Source organism: Heptranchias perlo, chromosome 10 (assembly GCF_035084215.1).
Source record: "Heptranchias perlo isolate sHepPer1 chromosome 10, sHepPer1.hap1, whole genome shotgun sequence".
Classification (NCBI taxonomy): Eukaryota; Metazoa; Chordata; class Chondrichthyes; order Hexanchiformes; family Hexanchidae; genus Heptranchias; species Heptranchias perlo.
This window is the reverse complement of record NC_090334.1, coordinates 41,240,410-41,262,272: the sequence shown is the minus strand read 5'-3', so window position 1 is coordinate 41,262,272 and position 21,863 is coordinate 41,240,410. Positions and strand designations below refer to the sequence as shown.

Here is a 21,863-nt window from a genome sequence, read left to right as displayed (position 1 = left end):
AAGGCATGAGAGGACGATTGCTGTACTAATTAGAGCAGATAAGGTTAAAGAGACCTAATTATTACAGCATTTCAGAGAGCAAATAGTAAAAGATTATGTCCACTGGCTGGTGAATTGGTAAAAAAGGGGGCATAACTTCAGGATTAGTACTAGGAGCAAAAAGAGGTTAAAAGGAATTTTTCTATTCCATGTCGTGATTAGGACATGGAACGTTTTACCACAAGTCTCAGTTGAAGCTGAGTCAATCACTATTTTAAATGGGGATTAGATAAACACTTGAAAAAGAAAAATATTAATGGGTATGGGAAAAGAGCAGGGAGCTGAGATTAAAGTTGAAAGCTCAGGAGGGGAAGCTAACATCAGCATAGCTGGGCTAAATGACCTTCTCAGTACTAAAATTTCTGTAATTCTATGAATGATATCTTAATGTGCTGTAACTCTTACCTCTTCCTGGGCTGAGAAATTATCATTCAACTGGTACAATTCCAGATTTAATTCGTCAAGTTTGTTTCTCATCTCAGAATTTATTGTGCTCTGATTCTGAAGCTGCAGCTGTACTTCTGTAAACTAAAATAAAAGATTTTTTTCAAATTTTACTTTTATTTGTATGGGTATTGTAAACATGTCAAAATATTAGCTGCGTGTAAGCATACTGTTGAAAACTAAGGTGATTTAGTAGCCAATCTTAAGCAAACAAAAATCCCATTGTTTTCCTAAAGAAGTTTATGCACTAAACAAATAGCTTGGATTTTCCTCCGTGGATGCAGCCTTGCAGTTAGACCGGAAAGTCTACCCATTCCTGTGCCTATTCTGCCGATGCCAAGTTACGCTCAAATTTCCTGCAAATCTCATTAGAATACGCCAGAATGTAAAATGGGTGTAAATCAGCTTAAACAATCGGGGCCCTAGGAAAGTGCCGAACTCAGACCATATATTTCTTCTTTAAATATGAAAATTAAAGCTTCAACTCATTCAACCATCATTCATGCACATCAGGCACAGCATGTTTAAGAACCTGCAATTGGGGAAGCTTTTCAATTTTTAATTTGCGCCATAAAAACCCATTCAAAGAAACAGAAAATACAGAGTAGGTCTGAGTGAGGATAAATATTTTTAAAATGCTTGAAAAATTGCAATAAAACACCAGAAAAATGACTGTTTCCTGCTGCGCCTGAAAATCTGGTCATAATTTGAAGAGAGCCTCTGAGCAAGCGCAATTGCAGAAAACTTGCTTGGAAGGCTCTGTAACCTGGAGGCAGGCGTTTATTATGGGCAGAGATGAGTTCGGTCGGAGGGATCAATAGACGATCGTAAAAGATCGAGGAGATTTGGACAAATTGTACTTGAGTGTACATGGTCTGAATTCGGTACTTTCCTAGGGCCCCGTTTGTTTACGCTGATTTACACCCAAAGTTCCACAATCTTTTAGGCTGCATATTTGATTTGTGCCTAGATTGGGCATGTCTCTGGGCGCAAATACACAGGAAATTCCAGGCCATTGACTCATAATAAATGCCTAGAGAAATTACTTTTTGATTAAAAAGGAATGCTATTGAGTTTTCTGAATTCAAATTTGTAACTGAATATATTTTTGTTAATATATAAATTAATTTCAAAGTGTAAAACAGAATTTCATTTTTCTCTTTAGAACGCAAGAGGAAATTACCGTTGCTGTCGAGGATTCTTTTTCTACTTCATGCTCTTTTTGTTTTTCCTCCATATCCTCTTTCAAATCTGCAATGTCTCTGGTTACAATAACAGTTTTCTGTTGAGTATCTTTTATGTGGTCATGTGTTTCATTCACTGTAATTTGGTGATTGGTTCGCTCTCCCAATACGTTATTCAACATGGATACAATATCATCATATTGTGCTCTTGCCTTACGTTGTATGGGGCTGAGAAAAAGAATGATACAAAAAAGTGTACTGATTGGTTCATCCTAATGTAGTCAATGGTGTACAGGTAATTACTTGGTAGACTTACTCATCTGTTCATCTCTACACATTGCACATCTCTATCATTCTAAATTCAGCATATATCTATAAACTATATTAAATTTGCTACTTATTTGGACATCACGGCCTAGAAATTCAATTGCGCTGTGCCAATTTTACAGGTGTCTAAAAAGCCAATGTTGTGGGCGGTAAGCGAGGGCTCATTTTGAGCCTGAAGTGCGCGCCCGCCATATTGGATCGGGCATCTCAGTAGCCATCCAGGGCACGTGCCGGAAATATTAAAATGAGGGTCCAATGCTCGATATAGGACCCTTTTGTGAAATTGGTCTGCCCCAGCACATGACTCACCATGTGATAAACTCGCTCAGCAAATCAAGGCGCTAACAATCAGCAGGGACCCTGCAGGAGTACTAAAGTGCTCATCTACTCCATACAAGTTAGTTGCTGGTTTGTTCTGTTAGGCTGCTGGTTAACGTCTGGGACTTTTTTTGGGCTGTTTTCTGCATTTCACAAGTGAATTCTGACTTCTGGGAACAACTTTATGCTAGTGCTGGACTGCTTCTGAAACACTTTTATTGCCATCATAGGTGGTCTGATAGGTCTGCCTTTGGGGCTGGAGGAAGAGGTGGAGCAGCGAAGAAGACAGCCGAGTGCAGGAGCAGCTGGGAGAAGAGGGAGGAGAAGGAGGGCACTGCGCCAGAGGCCATACCCAAAGTGGGTCTTCGGGGAGCAATACCTCATACCCAACTTCACTGAGGAGCACTGTGTGGGGACCTTCACTTCACCAAGGATGCTGCCGTGGAACTATGTCACCTGCTGCAGCCACAACTGGAGCCCCAAACCAGGGCACAAACAGCCACTGCCTATGGCAGTCAAGGTCATCGTGGCCCTCAACTTTTATGCAAGAAGCACCTTCCAGGCTGCAGCAGGTGACATCAGCGACATCAGTGCCCAGCTGTATCCGGAAGGTCACTGAGGCTCTTTTTGCCAGGAGGAACACGTATATCACTTTCTGAATGGATAGAGCGAAGCAGGACGAGAGAGCACTAGAGTGCAGGCTTCCCCAGGGTCCAAGGTGCCAAAGACTCCACCACATTGCCTTATGTGCTCCCCATCAGCAGCCTGGAATCTTTCTGAATAGAAAGGGATATCACTTCCTGAATGTCCAGCTTGTTTGGCACCAGAGGCAGCCATCATGCAGGTCTGTGCCCGGCTTCCTGGCAGCAGTCAGGATTCATTCATCCTGCACCAGTCCGTTACGTCACCTTTCTTCCAACCAGGCTGACTGGTCACAGGCTGGCTACTTGGCGGCAAGGGAAATTCCTTTCAGACATGGCTCATGACTCCTGTCAAGAACCGGGCACAGATGCAGAGGCAACCTACAACGAAAGACATATCGCCACCAGAAATGTCATTGAACAGACAGTTAGCAGGCTCAAACAAAACTTCCGCTGGCTGGACCGTTTAGGAGGAGCTTTGCAGTACACCCCTGAACCAGATTTGTGGTTGTGTGCTGCATGCTGCATAACTTTGCTATACTCAGTGGCTAGCCCTGATCATCACCTGGGCAGCAGGAAGTGGAAGAGGAGGAAGAAGAGCAGCATAAAGAGGAGGAAGAGCAAGATAAGCATCGACTACCAATGCCCCTAGCTGCCAGGGCTCTCAAAGAGCAACTCATTCAAGAATGCTTCACCTAAACCATCCCTCCCATCCCCAATACAACAACAGTACTGTATACTTATCCCCACCATCCTTATTATCAATATCCAATTGCCTTCCTTCAGTCCAGCCTTATGAGACTTGCCCTCCCATGACTACAAATACCAACACCAATAACAACTTGTATTTATATAGCACCTTTACTGTAGTAAAGCATCCCATGGCGCTTCACAGGAGCGTTATCAAACAAAATTTGACACTGAGCCACATAAGGAGATATTAGGACAGGTGACCAAACAGGTAGGTTTTAAGGACTGTCTTAAAGGAGGAGAGAGAGGGAGTGAGTGGAGCGGGTAGCAGAGGAGTAGACATGCTCTCATCCTGAGAAAGGTCAGCAGGTGCCTCTCTCATGGAAACAAGGTTACTCTCCAAGAATTGTGACTCAGCACTGCTACTGCTCTGCTCCAGGACAGCATGCAGGAGTGATGTGACGCTCTGCAAGCCCTCGTCAACATTGGACTCCACAGCCAAGATAGCAGCAGTCTGAGCTTCCATGGTAGCAGTGTAAGTTGCCATGGAAGCTTGGAAGCTGTCAGAGTTGTCACCAGAGACTCCTTCATTGTGGGGGCCACTGTTGTGTTCATGAAGCTGACCACCGGCTTCATGTGAATGGTCTCTGTGAAGCCCGGCAAACATTGGGAACTAGATTCCTCCACGCTCTGAGCCATTGTGTGCAAGCTTGCTGGCGGACTGCCCAATGCACCTAGCATTTCCTGGTGTATGCCCAACAGCCTTCTTCGGTAGCCTGGGCCCTTGAAATCTGTGTCTGAGTCCTATGCAGCAGTGTTAGTATGAGATCTCACCCTCCGGTGAGCTGGCATCTGTGGTGTCCTAACCTCCTGCCTTAGCTCCTGCACACTTGTGACCAGTGATTCACCACGTGGACCCCTCCTCTAACCTACCCTCTAAAGTACACGTGATGCCAGTCTCTGAGTTGGCGCTTGCTATAGTCAGGTTGAATGACACTGCATCTTCAGGAAGATTAGACTCCTCTTCCTGAAGTGGTTCAGGGGTGCCAACATTTTCAGCACCAGATATGAAATAGAGCAACAAGGAGGACTTTTAATGTGATGGGAGAGCAGAGAGAGATGAGTGGCTGCTGAAAGCAGCTGCAGTTTATCATGCAGTGTGCGTAGGGTGAGACAGAAGTAAGAAGGGAAAAAGTGGATAAGGTGTGAAGAAACCCCGCGCAACGTCTCCTCCAGTGTTGCCATTCGCCATGGCCATGATTTGATCCCTGCCCACCTTCCTCCAGTGGGGAAAGGGTGTACAGGTGGGCCCAGCCTCCTCTGGTTACCACCTCCTCCCTCATGTTGTATGTGGCCTTCTCTTGCAAGAAAGAAGGGAGTGTGTAGTGACAGCCTTGAAAGCTGTTTTGAGAATGTAAGGTATAGGGAAGTGAAGGTTGCAATAGCACTGAGGGTTGAAAGTGCAGAGTATGTGAGTACCAGAAGTGTGGTGCAGTGATTGTAGGAAAATAAAGGGAAGCAGAGGAGCGTAGTGTGGCTGCAGATGATGCAGGTGTGAAGAGAGAGGTAAGATTCTTACCTTGACACTCTGATGAGGCAATTAAACTTTTTCCGGCACTGGGGCCATGTCCTGGGAGCTAAGCTCATGGTATTCACCTCCTCAGCGGCCTCTTCCCTCTGGTGGGGGAGGTGTTACCTGAATGGCTTTCTGCTCCCATGGGGAATGTGATCTCCCTCCTCCTGTCCACTGCCTGGACCAGGGCCTCCAACACTGCATCTCAGAACCTAGGTATCCTCTCTGGACCTCTTCCAGCCATTTTTCCAACAACCGAAGTTTCTTCCTGCTGTCTGCAACCACAGTGCCAGCATCAATTTCACATTGTCCCTGAACAGGCGGGTGCAGTGTGCACTGTTCCCTCTCTGCGCCTGTGATCGAATTTCTCGGCCAACCATTTTGTGACATTCAGTCACACCTGCAGTTGCACACCTCTGCCACTAGCCGGAGCTTGATAAGCTCCCGAAGCTGTTATGCCCATTACTGTGCCAACAGCATCATAGTGCACTCAAGAGAAATTCACTTTGTCCTGACTTTCAACCTTTCTTCACCAAGGTTATGTTAAATCAGGGCACAACACAGTTTTTATTGCGTACAGATTCAGTTACATTTCGGCACAAGAAGTGCTGGGAGTGAATTTCCATGGGAGTTCTCCTGCTTGTCCACCGTAACTTTAGCAGAGGAGTTGTGAAAACCCCAGAAAAACAGCTTAGTTGATTCTGGGTATGGTAGTGTCGTGGTTATGTTACTGGACTAGTAATCCAGGAAATACAAGTTCAAATTCCACCACTGCAATTTATAAATTTGAATTCAGTTTTAAAAAATCTAAATAAAACTGCAATAAAAAGCTGGTATCAGTAAAAGTGACCATGAAGCTGTCGGATTGTCATAAGAACCTTACCTGGTCTGGCTTATTTGTGACTCCAGTTCCACACCAATGTGGTTGACCCTTAACTGCTGTCTGAGTGGCCCAGCAACCCACTCAGTTGTATCAAGCTGCGACATCGTTCGAAAAATATTTCTGAAATGTAGTCACTGTTGTAATGTAGGCAGCATCCTAGGCCCAACTATCTTCAGCTGCTTCATCAATGATCTTCCCTCCTTCCTCGCTGATGATTGCACAGTGTTCAGTTCCATTCGCAATTCTTCAGATAGTGAAGCAATCCATGCCTGCATGCAGCAGGACCTGGACAACATCCAAGCTTGGGCTGATAAGTGGCAAGTAACATTCATACCACACTAGTGCCAGGCAATGACCATCTTTAACAAGAGAGAGCCAACCACCTCCCCATGACATTCAAAGGATTACTATTGCTAAATCCCCCACCATCAACGTCCTGGAGGACTCCATTGACCAGAAACTCAACTGGATCAGCCACATAAATGCCGTGGCCACGTGAGCATGTCAGAGGCTGGGTATTCTGCGGCGAGTGGCTCGCGTTCTGACTCCCCAAAGCCTTTCCACCATCTACAAGGCACAAATCAGGAGTGTGATGGAATACTCTCCACTTGCCTGGATGGGTGCAGCTGCAACAACACTCAAGAAGCTCGGCACCATCTAGGAAAAAGCAGTCCACTTGATCAGCGCTCTATCCATCAGCTTAAACATCCACCCCCTCCATTACTGGCGCACTGTGGCTGCATGTGTACTATGTATAGGATGCACTGCAGCAACTCAGCAAAGCTTCTTCAGCAGCACCTTCCAAACCAACGACCTCCCCCAACCAGAGGACAAGGGCAGCAGGTGCATGCGAACACCATCACCTTCAAGTTCCCCTTCAAGTTACGCACCATCCGACTTGGACGTATATCACCATTCGTTCATCGTTGCTAGAATTCCCTACTTAACAGCATTGTGAAAGTACTTTCACTGTATGGAAATCAGCGGTTCAAGGAGGCGGCAGCCCACCACCACTTTCTCAAGGGCAACCAGCAATGGGCATTAAATGCTGACCTTGCTAGGAATGCCCATATCCCGAGAATGAATATAATAAAAAAGTTTTTTGGAATTTCTGCGGCTCTTCCGCTGAAACTGTGGGTGAACTGGGCGATATTACAGAGGTGATAGTAGGTGGTCTTTGTGACGGAGAGGATAAGGGATTGGAAGCTCAGCTTAGGGTCAAACAGACGAGATTGCGCACAATGTTGTTCAGCCTGAAACAGTGGCCACGGTGGGGGATAAAATCTGCAGCTCAGGAATGGAGTTCATGGTGCGGGGTAAAGACAATGGCTTTGGTTGTTCCAATGTTTAATTGGAAGAAATTGTGGCTCATCTAGGACTGGGTTTCAGACAAGCAGTCTGACAACACAGAGGAAGTTGAGGGGTTGAGAGAAGTGGTGGTGAGGTAGAGCTGGGTGTTGGCAGCATACATGTGGAACCTGATGTCGTATTTTCAGATGATGTCGCCAAGGAACAGCATGTAGATGAGAAATAGGAGGGAGCCAAGGATAGATCCTTAGGAGACACCAGAGGCAATGGTGCGGGGATGGGAAGAGAAGCCATTGCTGTGGTTTCTCTGGCTATATCTGGATAGGTAAGAGTGGAACCGGACGAGGGCAGTGCCACGCAGCTGGACAACGGAAGAGAGGCGTTACAGGAGGATGGTATGGTCAATATCAAAGGCTGCAGACAGATCGAGAAGGATGAGGAGGGATAGTGGACCATGGTCACAGTCACAAAGGTCATTTGTGACTTTGATTAGAGCCATTTCAGTGCCATGGCAGGGGTGGAAACCTGATTGGAGAGGTTCAAACATGAAGTTGCGGGAAAGATGGGCATGGATTTGTGAGGCAACAACATATTCATGGACTTTGGAGAGAAAAGGGAGGTTGAAGGTGAGGCGGTAGTTTGCAAGGATAGAGGGGTCAGGGGTGTTTTTTTCGAGGAGGGGGTGATCACAGCAGATTTGTCAAGGAAGGTGGATAGTACCTGAGGAGAGGGAACCATGAACAATTATCAGCTAGCATGGGGGCCAGGAAGGGAAGTTGGTGATCAGCAGTTTAGTGAGAATAGGGCCGAGAGAGCAGGAGGTGGGTCTCATGGACAAAATACACTCTGAGTGGGCATGGGGGGGGGTGTAAGAAATACAATTTCTAGACCAATTCATAATCATGTACGCCATCATGCAAAGCTTCAGGAGCTTGGCTAAAAAGCGATGCTATGGGAAGCTCTTGTATCTGCGTGATAAAGGGAGCCAACATTCCACAGGAAATGATAAGTCTGACATCCAGCCATCATACAAAGTAATTGGGAATATTGCAGAGACAATAGAAGCGTGAAACAAACACCATGAAGATCAATTGTCAGAAACAGATAACAAGAATCCCACGGCATAATCAAAGACTCAGGACAGGGACACAGACTAATCCTGTTATGTTAATTGCAGGAGCTTTTTTCAGATAATTATGATGACGATGAACACCTCGCTAAGGCCATCCCCACACCTCCACTACTCGCCTTCAAACAGCCACCCAACCTCAAACAGACCATCGTTCGCAGCAAATTACCCAGCTTTCAGGAGAACAGCGTCCACGACACCACACAACCCTGCCACGGTAACCTCTGCAAGACATGCCAGATCATCGACACAGATACCACCATTACAGGAGAGGACACCACCCACCAGGTACATGGTTCATACTCCTGTGACTCGGCCAACGTTGTCTACCTCATACGTTGCAGGAAAGGAGCATGGTACATTGGCTAGACCATGCAGACACTGCGACAACGGATGAACGGACACCGCCAGACAGGAGGGTTCCCTCCCAGTCGGGGAACACTTCAGCAGTCAAGGACATTCAGCCACCGATCTTCGGGTAAGCGTTCTCCAAGGCGGCCTTTGAGACACACAACGCAAAATCGTTGAGCAGAAATTGATAGCCAAGTTCCGCACCCATGAGGACGGCCTCAACCAGGATCTTGGGTTCATGTCACGCTACACGTAACCCCACCAGCGAAAAAAAGTTATCTGTTTGTAATACAACGGGTTATTCTCTGTCTTTCTCTTCCTTTCGGATGTTTCTCTCTCTCTCTCTGTCTGTCTGTCTTTTGTTCTGGCCGTTTGTATATTCGGTGGTCCTGTAGGTAACATCTCTCTGTCTGAACACTTTGATTGCCTTGACAACGGGCAGTTGGAAAGATTATCTGTAATCACCAGGTATTGTTCTCTGACTATAAATGCGGTAACCTTCCATGGAATCCCACACTCACATGACGAAGGAGAAAGCCACCGAAAGCTTGTGATTTTCAAATAAAACAGTTGGACTATAACCTGGTGTTGTAAGATTCCTTACATTCAGATAATTAGGTAACCTTCGTGATTGGCATACATAGGATGAGACATCTTAAATGTCTGCATCCGAAAATACACAGAAAAGTAAGGGCATGTTCCTCTCCCATAAGCTAGATAGAATTGACAAACAGTTAACACCATAGAATGGATATCTGAAAGATGTCTAGAACAACGGGAACCCTGGTGGGGGGGGGGTGGTGGAGATGTCCAGGGCAGATGACATTATGGGACTAATGTCATTGAGCTACTAGAAGCAAATCTGTTTCAGAAAGAAATAAGAACTGGGGCACTGTCCCACTAAAAGTTAGAAGCAGCTTCTCGGGACTGGCGAAGGTCCATACACCCTAGGGACAAACAGGTTGTACCATCCTTGTTTATTTGATATAACTATATTAGAACATTGTTACATAAATACTTGTTGTTTGGTATAATTGCATTAGAACATTGTTCTTGTGTCCATAATAAAGCTTGATTGTTCGGTCACACTCGGGCCCAAATCATCATGGACATTATTATTAAGAAGGATTAGCAACCCTTGGTAGCATTAATAATAACATATTTCCAACAAGGGAATATAGGAGAGAAACTAAAGATGCGAGTTCAGGGCTAGGGCAGGGGGAAGTTTGGTTTGGTGGGAAAGGGGAAGGGAAGGATGCGGCAGAGGCAACTGAATGGATCATCTTAATCTTAGTGACATGAGCTCCTTGCACTTGTTGTTGGAGGTGAGGGTGTAGGGGTTGGGGAGAGGGGTTTAAGGAGACGGTTGTGAGTGGAGAAAAGAAATTAGGGGTTATCTTTGCATTCAAGGATGATCCTGGAGTAGTGAGCAGTTTTGGAAGAGTAGAGCAGGGTCCAATAGTGCTTGATGTGGTTCAGCCAGATCTGGCGATGAATGGCTAAACCAGTTGTGTGCCAAAATCTGGGTCCCTTGGACTTAAAGGGGCGAAGATAGGGCCCATACCAAGGGGAATGACCAGGGCGGGAGTGAGCAAGGATTTTACTAGGGACAAGAGCAAAGATGGAGGTGAGGGTGTGATTGAGCAGTTTGGTAGCTGCAGAAGCTTAGAGGAGAGGGCAAGGTGAGTTGAGATGGAGGTTGAAATCACCGAGGGCGAGAAATCACTCGGTGCAGAAGTTGTGGGAGGAAGGCAGTGAGAGTATCTTGGTGAGAAACTTGATGTGTGGCATAGGTGGGCAGTAGAGAATGAGGATTTTAAGGGAGAGGCGAGAGGGGTGGAACAAGGTGAGGTGCTCAAAGGAAGAGGAAGTGCCAGAGGAATAGGGGGACAGATTTGTTAATACTTCTAAAACAATTTTATAATGTTATTTTTGTTAAAAAATGCTGTTATTAAGAATTTAGGAAAGTAGGAAAGCAAGTTGTGAAGAGGACATCAGGAGTCTGCAAAGGGATATAGATAGGTTAAGTGAGTGGGCAAAAATTTGGCAGATGAAGTAATAATGTGGGAAAATGTGAACTTGTCCACTTTGGCAGGAGGAATAGAAAAGCAGTATATTATTTAAATGGCGAGAGATTGCAGAACTCTGAGGTACGGAGGGATCTGGGTGTCCTAGTACATGAATCACAAAAAGTTAGTATGCAGGAACAGCAAGTGATTAGGAAGGCAAATGGGATGTTGTCATTTATTGCAAAGGGAATGGAATATAAAAGTAGAGATGTTTTGCTACAGTTGTACAGGGCATTGGTGAGACCACATCTAGAATACTGTGTGCAGTTTTGGTCTCCTTATTTAAGAAGGGACATAATTGCTTTGGAGGCGGTTCAGAGAAGGTTCATTCGACTGATTCCTGGGATGAGGGGGTTATCTTATGAGGAAAGGTTGGACACATTGGGCCTGTATACTAAACTGGAGTTTAGAAGACTGAGAGGTGATGTTATTGCAACATATAAGATCCTGAGGGGACTTGAAGGGGTAGATGCTGAGAGGATGCTTCCCCTTCTGGGAGAGACTAGAACTAGGGGCCACAGTTTAAAAATAAAGGGTCTCCCATTTAAGACTGAGATGAGGAGAAATGTTTTCTCTCAGAGGGTCGTGAGTCTGTGGAATTCCCTTCCCCAGGGAGTGGTGGAGGCAGGGTCATTGAATATTTTTAAGGCTGAGTTAGATAATTCCTGATTAACAAGGGAGTCAAAGGTTATAGTAGGTAGATGGGAAAGTAGGGTTGAGGTCACAATCAGATCAGCCATGATCTTAGCCAATGGTAGAGCAGGCTCGAGGGGCCGAATGGCCCTCTCCTGCTCTTAATTCGTATGTTCGCATGTATGTAATTTAAACATTTGAAGGATGTCTTTGTTATAACAGAAATATATATTGTTCATTTATTTAAAAGCATATTTCCATCTCTCAAAAAACTGTCAATTTAAGGAAAATATCTCACCATGAAGGTATTGTTATTTGGTTAATTTTGTAGTACAGTGTTTACATTTTATGATACCAATATATTAGTTACAATTCACATAGGCTTCTTACAGCCAGACCCCAAATGAGACTTTCATCCCATCATTCTGATTGGGTTCCAAGGTCTCAGAGGCAAAAGGCCAATGTGCAACATGCTGTCATTGAGGGGGAAAAAAACAACCTTTTACCTGCAAAACCTACAGTGCAGTTGAATATGCTGTGGTGCAATGCTGTACGAAGTAGGGTACTGAAAGATGTATCACTAATATGTGCTTACCACATGGAGGCATTTTCTTTCTCCAGCCTACGGTATTCCTTTTCCAATGCTTCAATTTGTTGTGTCAGGGTCTCAACTTTGGCCTGTAATTCTTTCACGCGTGTTGCTTTTGACTCACGGGCAGCAGCAACAGCAGCTAAAAAAAAATGCAGTTTTAGTTTTTAAGATCAAGAATGCATCTCAGTGGAGCTATTATAGCTCCTGTCTTCGAAAGCTTCGTTTCTCAGTTGCTGTCAACCCACAGAGTGTAAAATTTAAAAAATGGCCTGAGTATCATTGAGGATAGATTTTTAAAATTTGTTCTCAGGATGTGGACGACGCTGAGAAGGCTGCATTTATTGCCTATGCCTAACTGACCTGGAAAGGTGGTGGTGGGCCCTCTTGAACTACTTTAGTCCTTGTGCTAATGATGTTAATAGCAATTCCGTTATCCAAGAATTACATTTGAATGTATATTTAACAGCCACATGATGCGTAGAAGTTGGGATAAAGAATATAAATAACATGGAAATTGGACATGTGGTTAAAAAAATTGTTACAGTTTGTTACAATTTGGGCTTATTGCCAAACACTCTTTATTCCTACTCACAGGGAAAAAAAAATTTCACAGGCAGATCTGCCTCTCTCATTTTTTAAATTCATTCATGGGATGTGGGCTTCGCTGGCAAGGCCAGCGTTTATTGCCCATCCCTAACTGCCCTCAAGAAGGTGGTGGTGAACTGCCTTCTTGACCCGCTGCAGTCCGTGTGGTGAAGGGATTATGTCTTTTTGTAGCGAGATTCTACAACTGAGTGGCTTGTTAGGGCATTTCAGAAGGCAGTTAAGAATCAACCACATTGCTGTGGGTCTGGAGTCACATATAGGCCTGACCGGGTAAGGACGCAGGTTTCCTTCCCTAAAGGACATTAGTGAACCAGATGGGTTTTTACGATAATCCGGTAGTTTCATGGTTACCATTACTGATACTAGCCATTTCAGATTTTATTTAATTAACTGAATTTAAATTCCCCAGCTGCCATGGCAGGATTATGCTCCAAAACTTATGGAGTTAAGCATGTTTCGGGGTTAATAATTATTCTTTTACTGAGATATTTCACACAGAATTCCGCAGAGAAAACCTATTGTGCCCACTGACCTCCTCAAAAGGCATAAAAAACAGCACACTGCAGTTTTAACAAGAATTAAATATACCCATAAATGAAAGAAACTAGTGATCCTAATAACAAAGATTTAGGCCAATCCACAGGAATCATCCAGAGCATGTTTCTTACACAGTCCTATAAACTGCAATACTTCCTGATATGATGCTTATATGTGGGAGCAACAGCATTCCTGCCTTTTCTACGGAGCCCACTGTTAACTTTGACACCTCTGAAACTGAACTGAAAAAATGGCCAATGTATTGCTGAATATATTCCATGATGTGGAGATGCCAGTGATGGACTGGGGTTGACAATTGTAAACAATTTTACAACACCAAGTTATAGTCCAGCAATTTTATTTTAAATTCACAAGCTTTCGGAGGCTTCCTCCTTCCTCAGGTGAACGTCCAACAACGTTCACCTGAGGAAGGAGGAAGCCTCCGAAAGCTTGTGAATTTAAAATAAAATTGCTGGACTATAACTTGGTGTTGTAAAATTGTTTACGAATATATTCCAGCCTGAGAAGTCTCTGAGCACATAGCTATCAATCAAGCCAGACCAAAGGAGACCTTCCACACTTAGCCTATCCTTTGAAGATGCTCCCAATTCTTCAACAGGATGGTAATTATATTATTTCCATAATCCAAGTGAATGTGGATGTGAGTTGTCGCCCTATCACTCTCTGAAAAGATGTTTACTTGGTCAAGCCTTAAACAAAACTTTTTGGAATTTTGGTTTGGCTTAACATGTTGGTTAAGGCGATCACCAACAGCTAGCTGCATCTACTAACACAGTGACAAAGTTGCATACATTATCATTTCAATAACATGAGGAATTAGCCAAACAAGCTTGATCTGATTAAGTTCTGTTTACAGGCAATGACAATAGAGACAGGTCCTTTTCCCTTGGAATTAATTGCTAACTCTAGACAGTAATATGTATTGCTGAGACTCGCACCCCAAGACAAAAGTGTTCCTTTCAGAGTACAACAGAATTCCATTTTAAATCTGCAATTCTTGGTGTAGCTTAAAATTCATATGAAAAAATATATAATACAAGAATGTTATTGTTTGAAGTGAGATAGATTACTAAATTACTTTTGAAAAGATTTGTGTTACACTCTATGTCATCACCAAGAAAAATTAGTAACATATCAAACATATCACATTTTCTTACCTGCTAATTGCTGGTATAGTGTGTTCGGAAGATGAGACAGTTTGTACCGCAATTTACTAGCTTCAATAGTTTCCACTTCAAGTGCTTCATGAATGTACCTTCTAGTTTCTTCCTAGTAAGTATCATAATATACAATTATTTGTTTATTACAAAGGTGTTAATATAGATAAAAAAACTCATACAACTAGCATTTAAAGTTAATGTCCCAACATGTTTTACATATTTTAAACTAATTAAAGAATACTGCCTCTGCATATAGAATTAGTTCTTTTGGTGCTGAATTTTGTGATCAACGCGTTGAGGGAAGTATTTGCTGCAAAACAAAAACATTTTTTCACCTGGGACAATGTCAAGTTATTAGGGTAGATTTTATGGGTTTGCATTCCCAGTGCAGAGCTTTACATATCGAGAACATGTATTGGGAATTTGGGAGTGGAAGTCAGGACCCTCATAGGATTCAGTATGGAACAGCACAGCTCCAAAGCGAACTTTAGCTAAATCTTGGAACCTGACCCTAATATATCACTGTGAAGCTTGTGTAACTCACATCAGCCTCTCTGATGTCACAATTATGCTGGATGTCTTGCATTAAAGTGGAGCAGTCTTGCCCCATTCTAATACAAAACCTTCAGTATACTGGAATCACAATGACCTTTGCGAGTCCACTTGAGATTACAAGGGTAATTTTACAAATTCAGCTCCCAGCAGAGCTTCACATGCCAGGAATATCATGGAGGTAAGCAGGCCTTGCAAGATTTTCCCTCCATCAATTTTAATGGATGGAAATTCCTGTGAGGTGCAGTAGTCTCCACACCCAAATGTCCAAAATGCGATATGCAATTGATCACACAAAATGTAAATAAATACTTATGGTTGCTTCCAAATCAGTACTGTGGGGTCTTTTGGCCCTTCTATAGCTGATCTGTAGCATTCCTGGTTGTGCAATGTTACAAATCCTTTTGGAAAAAACGTACATGGCCCCAAATCATGGGAATATACAAATGACATAATCCGTCCTTCATTAGCATATTGCAATGAAGTTCCCAACTGTTTCTGGTGAGACCTGGTTAAATGTTTGTCTGAATTATGCATGAGGCACAAAATGTTCTGGAGATATAGCATCATCAATCACACTCCATTTTGTTTCTGCTCAGTTAAGTCTTTGTCTGGTAAAAATAATTTTTAAAAAGAGGCATCCAGTAGTATGTTCGCTTCTTTGTAAAAATGTATATCGAGAGATCACGGTGTGGCATTCATGGCAGCAGTGTGTAACATCACAAACTAGACCATCTCTACTCTTCTGCTTCAACACGGGCTAGGAGGTGGTGACCAACTTCTGTAGAAAAATTCTGGATAAAAGGAGAATGGGGATATAAAGTTTCAAAATAATAATAATACTGTATTTGTGGAAAAAACAATCAAAATAGGACATCATTCAGTTTTTCTGAGTCTTATATATATCAATGCTCAGGTCAGAGATGTGAAAAGAATGGTATTTTGCATCAAAATTTTTGAACGTGTCTTGGTAACAGACATACTGGTGAATCATGGATAGCAGGGATATTATTATTCAACTGAATTCCAAATATTGAATGTGGGACCTTTTGGTGGAGACCCCATTGGAAGTCCCTACCATTCCCCCATAAGCATCAGATAATGTTAACAATGAATCTGGTTAAAAGGGGAAAAGGTAGTAGAAAGAAGTGATAATACGCACTCAATGAAATTGTCATCCCACATTTCTCAATGTGTATTGGAACTATTACGGTTTATAGTCTTATTTAAGGTTAAAAAACAATGACAATTCCAATCCGTGGAGTTATTTTGTCTTCCTCTACAATCAAAAGAACACACATTCCCATACTGAGGAGCATTGTTTTCTAGCCAATTTACTACTTGTCGCAAAGTGAGTTTTATGCGCAGGTTCACATACAGAGTTGCTGACTGGAGTATCTTCTTTCTCCACATTTTTCTCAGATGGTCAAATACTTCCGTAAATAAGCAGGCCACTCCATTACATTTCCTTGTCTGAGTTCTTAATGGGTTTGCCCATTATCATATTTTAAGACCACAGACTCTGCTAAATAGTTAAAATTGATATACCAGCAAACCTGGAACGGGGAGCTCGAGCAGAACTTGCAAAAAGAAAACTCTAGGATAGGACATGCTGAAATATTCATTATAACCACAGTAGTATTTAAACTTTATACAAATCCTACTTACACCTTACCAGCTGACTAATGCCTTTTGCAATTTGTGTGAAATGTTGAACAACTTCACGACTAAAACAAACTTCTTTGTTTTTCAGTTGTTTTTCTGAAAAAAAACAATATCCAGTTATGGACAATGAAGGTTCACTAGATTAATTCCTGGGATGAGAAGAGGTTGAGTAGAATGGGCCTATTCTCTCTGGAGTTTAGAAGAATGAGAGCAGATCTCATTAAAACATATAAGATTATTAGGGGGCTTGACAGGGTGGATGCTGAGAGACAGTTTCCCCTGGCTAGAGAGTCTAGAAGTAGGGGGCATAGTCACAGGATAAGGGGTCGGCCATTCAAGACTGAGATGAGGAGGAATTTCTTCACGTAGAGGGCTGTGAATCTTTGGAATTCTCTACCCCAGAGGGCTGTGGATGCTGAGTCATTGTGTATATTCAAGGCTGAGATGGGATAGATTTTTGGACTGTAGGGGAATCAAGGGATATGGGGATTGGGCGGAAAAGTGGAGTTGAGGTTGAAGATCAGCCATGATCTGATTGAATGGCGGAGCAGGCTCGAGGGGCCGTATGGCCTACTCCTGCTCCTATTTATCTTCTTATTCACATATCCTAACAATTAGTCTCATCATGCGCATTTCACTGAAATAAAAATGTATTGAGACAGTATGGTTTTCAACAGAACTTTTACAATTATATACAGTGTCAGAGTATAGAATATAGCTCTTTATTCCACCCAAAATTTAGTGCTGACATGATACAAAAGATATACATCCCAAATTTCAATCTTCTGGTGCTCCAGACATTCAAGAATCAACTGGATGTTGCAATGCTGGTAGTTTAGGGTTCTTATCTAAAATGGATTGAATAGCTCAGTTGATAGCACTCTCACCTCTGAGTCAGAAGGTTGTGGGATCAAGCCCCACTCCAGAAACTTGAGCACAACATCTAGGCTGACATTCCAGTGCAGCACTGAGGGAGTGCTGCACTGTCAGAGGTGTTGTCTTTAAGATGAGATGTTAAACCAAGGCCCTGTCTGCCCTCTCAGGTGGATGTAAAAGATCCTATAGCACCATTTCGAAGAAGAGCAGGGGAGTCCTCCCTGGTGTCCTGGCCAATATTGATCCCTCAACAGACATCACTAAAACAGATTATCTGATCATTATCACATTGCTGTTTTTTGGACCTTGCTGTATGCAAATTGACTGCTGCATTTCCTACTTTACAACAGTTGCTACATTTCAAAAGTACTTAATCGGTGTAAAGCTTTTTGAAATGTCATGAAAGGCGCTATATAAATGCAAGTCTTTCTTTCTTTACCTGTAATTATCTTGCAATCTAGTCATGCCCAGTGAGATGAAAGGATATAACCTGGCCCTTGTGAAAGAGCTGGCTTAGTCTCATGATCCCCTTCTCTTGCTAAATTCTGAATCTACTTGAGACAATTATTTCTAGAAGCTCTCCATTGTGCAGATTGGGGAGAGAGGTAATAGAAAAAGGGATCTTCAGGGAGGTGCAGATCTCGCTCCAGGTTGAGAAGGTCAGTGTGGCTCCTGGCCCAGTTGGTCTTTTTGAGGATGTGAAACAGGGAGTGGTTAGTAGGGATGTCATAGTCTCCATTCATTAGGGGTGGTGTTTATGGTTGGGGTACGTGTGATGTTGGGGGTCAGGGTGATGTTCATAGTGGGGATAAGGGTGGTGGAGGTGGCAGTGTTTATGGTGATAGTGGGGGGTGTTTATGGTGTTAAGGGTGATGGGGGTGTTTGCGGTGTACTTGGAGGTGGGGGTTGTTTATGGTGATATGGGGGGAGGGAGTGTTTATGTTGGGGGGCAAGGATGATGTTGGAGGTGGGGTTACTTCTCGTGAAATTCCTCTCGCCGGAGTCTGAATTACAGGCCTTCAGAGAAACTGTTTGTGTTCGCATGGAAACAGAAGGGCCCGAGAGTGATAGAGCCGCGCTGTAAAATGTAACCGCACCGACCCGACCCTCACTCACCCAGTTCCTGGAGATGTTCCAAGGCAAGCCTTACTGTCGGGAGCTGTGCCCGATACCGGTTCATGGTGAGTTACTGCTCCGTGTCGGTGCCGAGACCGTGCGTTAGACGCCGTTTCCCCCTCGGTCAGTTTCTGCAGCTCTGCCGCACCCACAAGGCCTCAGGTTGCTATAGTAAACGTCTCCATGACAACCGCGGGCGTCTTACCAACTGCCGGGAGGACCCGACCCCCCCCCCCCCGGAGACCGCGGCACCGCGCGGTGAATCCCCCCCCCCCGGAGACCGCGGCACCGCGCGGTGACCCCCCCCCCCCCCCCCGGAGACCGCGGCACCGCGCGGTGACCCCCCCCCCCCCCCCCCCCGAGACCGCGGCACCGCACGGTGACTCTTCCCCCCCCCCCCCCCCGGAGACCGCGGCACCGCACGGTGAATCCCCCCCCCCCCCCCCGGAGACCGCGGCACCGCGCGGTGACCCCCCCCCCCCCCCCGGAGACCGCGGCACCGCGCGGTGACCCCCCCCCCCCCCCCGAAGATCGCACAGTGCAGGAGAAATTAACTCTTTCTATTCACTATCCCCACAATAAAGACTTGCATCTATATAGCGCCTTTCACGACCACCGGACGTCCCAAAGCGCTTTGCAGACAATGAAGTACCTTTGAAGTGTAGTCACTATTGTAATGTGCGAAATTCAACAGATTGAGGAGAATAGTGAGTAGATAGGGGAGTAAGGTAGTGAGGGTAGTAGGTGCTTGATGGTAGAGGAGTGAATGATGAAGGTGAAGGGAATCAAAGCCTTTGACCCTGAAATTCTTCAAGACACACTCTGCTCCCAGAAGTGTGGTGGGGTGGTACTCCCAGCCGTTAGTCTACCCCAGCGATGATGGAATTATTTATATAAAGGATGGTGAATACCGGTGTAATTTACAGCACTCCTTGGGCATCCGTCCACCAGGGTCGGGAATATCGGAATGGCACCTTGCGATTCCATTTGGGGGGAGGGGGGTTCAGGCCAATTTGAAGAGTAGAATTGTTTTTAAAAATGCCCATCATTTCTCTTTTGCTATGGAACTGATGGCATTTCTGGTGGGGGATCTAATTCTGCCAGTGACATTAGGGCAGAAGGACAAGCGGGTGCAATAAGTGCCTGCACTGACTCCCATTGGAATTTTTACATAGGTAGCAAAGGCCAGTGTTGATTAGGTCCCACCTCAAATTCCAGCACCCCACCCGTCGTATACCACGGTACCGCCTTCCCAAGCCCAGGATTTTGGGGGCTAACATTTTTTGTAAGTGAACATACCCGTTTTTGCAACACATTTGGGGGAGGAGGAGAGGTAATCTGGTTCTACCGGGATTCCGCGCTTCTCTAAATCTGCAAATATTCCTATGGGGTGGGGGTGCGGCTGAGCACTTGCATCCTCAGTCCACCCTGATGTCTCTCAATGAGATGGGATGATGTCCCGCGGCATAAAGTCTGCCTATTCCATCTTTCTGATGGTCATTGCAAAGCTATTCTCAGCTATTTATGTTTATGCTGTTTCTCCCGGGGTTTCACCAGTCTGTTGCCGATGTTACGGGGGGATCCCCCCACGGAATTTAAAGGCCTCTTATGCAATGTTTACTTTTTCTGGAAAGATCATCAAAGGCAACAAAATTGCATTAGCTCTACATGTTGGTGAAAGAAGAAGATAATCAACAAGATCATCTCATTAGACTTCTGTCTCTAGAGGCATCGTTTCTCTTCTGAAGTCCTGGAGGAACTTTGCACCCTCTGCAGGTCACACCCCAGACTACAAGAAGATCGCACAGTGCAGGAGAAATTAACTATTGTGCTACATATTTTTCTCAGAGTAATTCCAGGGAGCTACCGGCAACTACTGCCCTGGGATCCCTTTTGAGTGGATTCACTTATATTAACATGTATGAATCACTGAAAGAATAAAGTCCAAGTGCAATTACAGTTTATATTGGAATGAAGAAATAAAAACAAATCAAAATACCCACACAACATTTTAGATCTTGGAGAAATTTCATAATAAACTAACAATCACCATTGTGCTTACCCCTTGTGACTTCATGATATCTCTGTTGCCCTAGTCGAAGGACCTGGGGTCTGTGAGGTGGACAGCTCTGACCTTCATAATGAGCCTTTCGGAGCCGCTGAGCTGCGGGGTGGTCACACAACAGACTCCCATAGCTTCCATCAGCAGCCTGGGTCTGTAGACTAACTTGTAAAAGCATCAGAGGAGACAGTCCTATGAGTTCTCTTGTGCTGCTGTTGTGAAGGAGAGCAAGCTCTATGGAGTATTGTTATGCTATCCCACTAAAAGAGGGGTCAGGATACTGGTAACCACTGATAAGTAGGAGAACAGGTCTAGTGGAATTACTAATATCTCTAAGCCCCTGAAAGACACTGTCCCTGATATCTTTCAAGCTCTCTTAGATGCTTTCTGGAGAAATCTGAATCTCATCAGTCTCTCCATTTAGTCTCCCAAGGCCTGTGGTTCATTAGCAAATGCTTCCATGTTGGAGGCACTCAGTGGCTGGAAATCTCCCAACTATTATTTTTCAATTATTCAAAAGTAACGTTAAAGGCTGTGTGAGAACTTTAAGATGAAAGGAGATTTTTCACAAGCCATGCATGCATGGATATATGTGAGGGAAGGTGATTTGGAGGAATCCAGATGATAGATTAACAATAGCTGTTAATTTCTTGATCGCTGTGACACCTTACAGCTCATGGCATGCAGTAGATGTTTATCTTAGCAGTTCTATGGTATTAATTAGTCTTGACACATAACTGCCATAGAACCTACCTTGTCAGGTAATTGAAACTTGCAATATTGGATGGGTGTATTACTGGTTAGAGATATTCAACTTACTGCCAATGCCACTTTCTTCCAAATAACCTTGCAAGCACATTTTGCAGGCTTTTTCTAACCCCCAAAAGTGCATCTTTCCTCTGCCTTATCTTATTTAAGAGATGCTCCAACTCATTCTCAAATGGTACTTTGGGCATTTAACAGCGATTATTGGTATCAATGTATACTGTGTTGTAGAATGCAATGGTCTCTGCTTCAATGAATTTGTGTGCCATAGCACTCTAACAATTCCACATAAAGAAATTTCTCCTAACCCCTCTTTTTAGTC

General features: G+C 44.2%; 1 protein-coding gene across 2 annotated transcripts in view; it reads right to left on the bottom strand.

Annotated features, from left to right (window-relative positions):
• ccdc175 (coiled-coil domain containing 175) overlaps nt 1–18,923 on the bottom strand; it is a 95,050-nt gene extending 76,127 nt beyond the window's left edge. For both annotated transcript variants that reach the window (XM_067991517.1, XM_067991518.1), the window contains exons 1-6: nt 18,715–18,923; nt 16,733–16,818; nt 14,503–14,614; nt 12,185–12,320; nt 1,667–1,895; nt 445–567 (exon numbers count right to left, since the gene is read on the bottom strand). In XM_067991517.1, the coding sequence (XP_067847618.1) occupies nt 445–567; nt 1,667–1,895; nt 12,185–12,320; nt 14,503–14,614; nt 16,733–16,818; nt 18,715–18,778 (750 nt within the window). In that variant the 5' untranslated portion in view covers nt 18,779–18,923. The remainder of the gene's footprint in view (nt 1–444; nt 568–1,666; nt 1,896–12,184; nt 12,321–14,502; nt 14,615–16,732; nt 16,819–18,714) is intronic.
• Between the last annotated feature and the right edge of the window lie 2,940 nt (nt 18,924–21,863).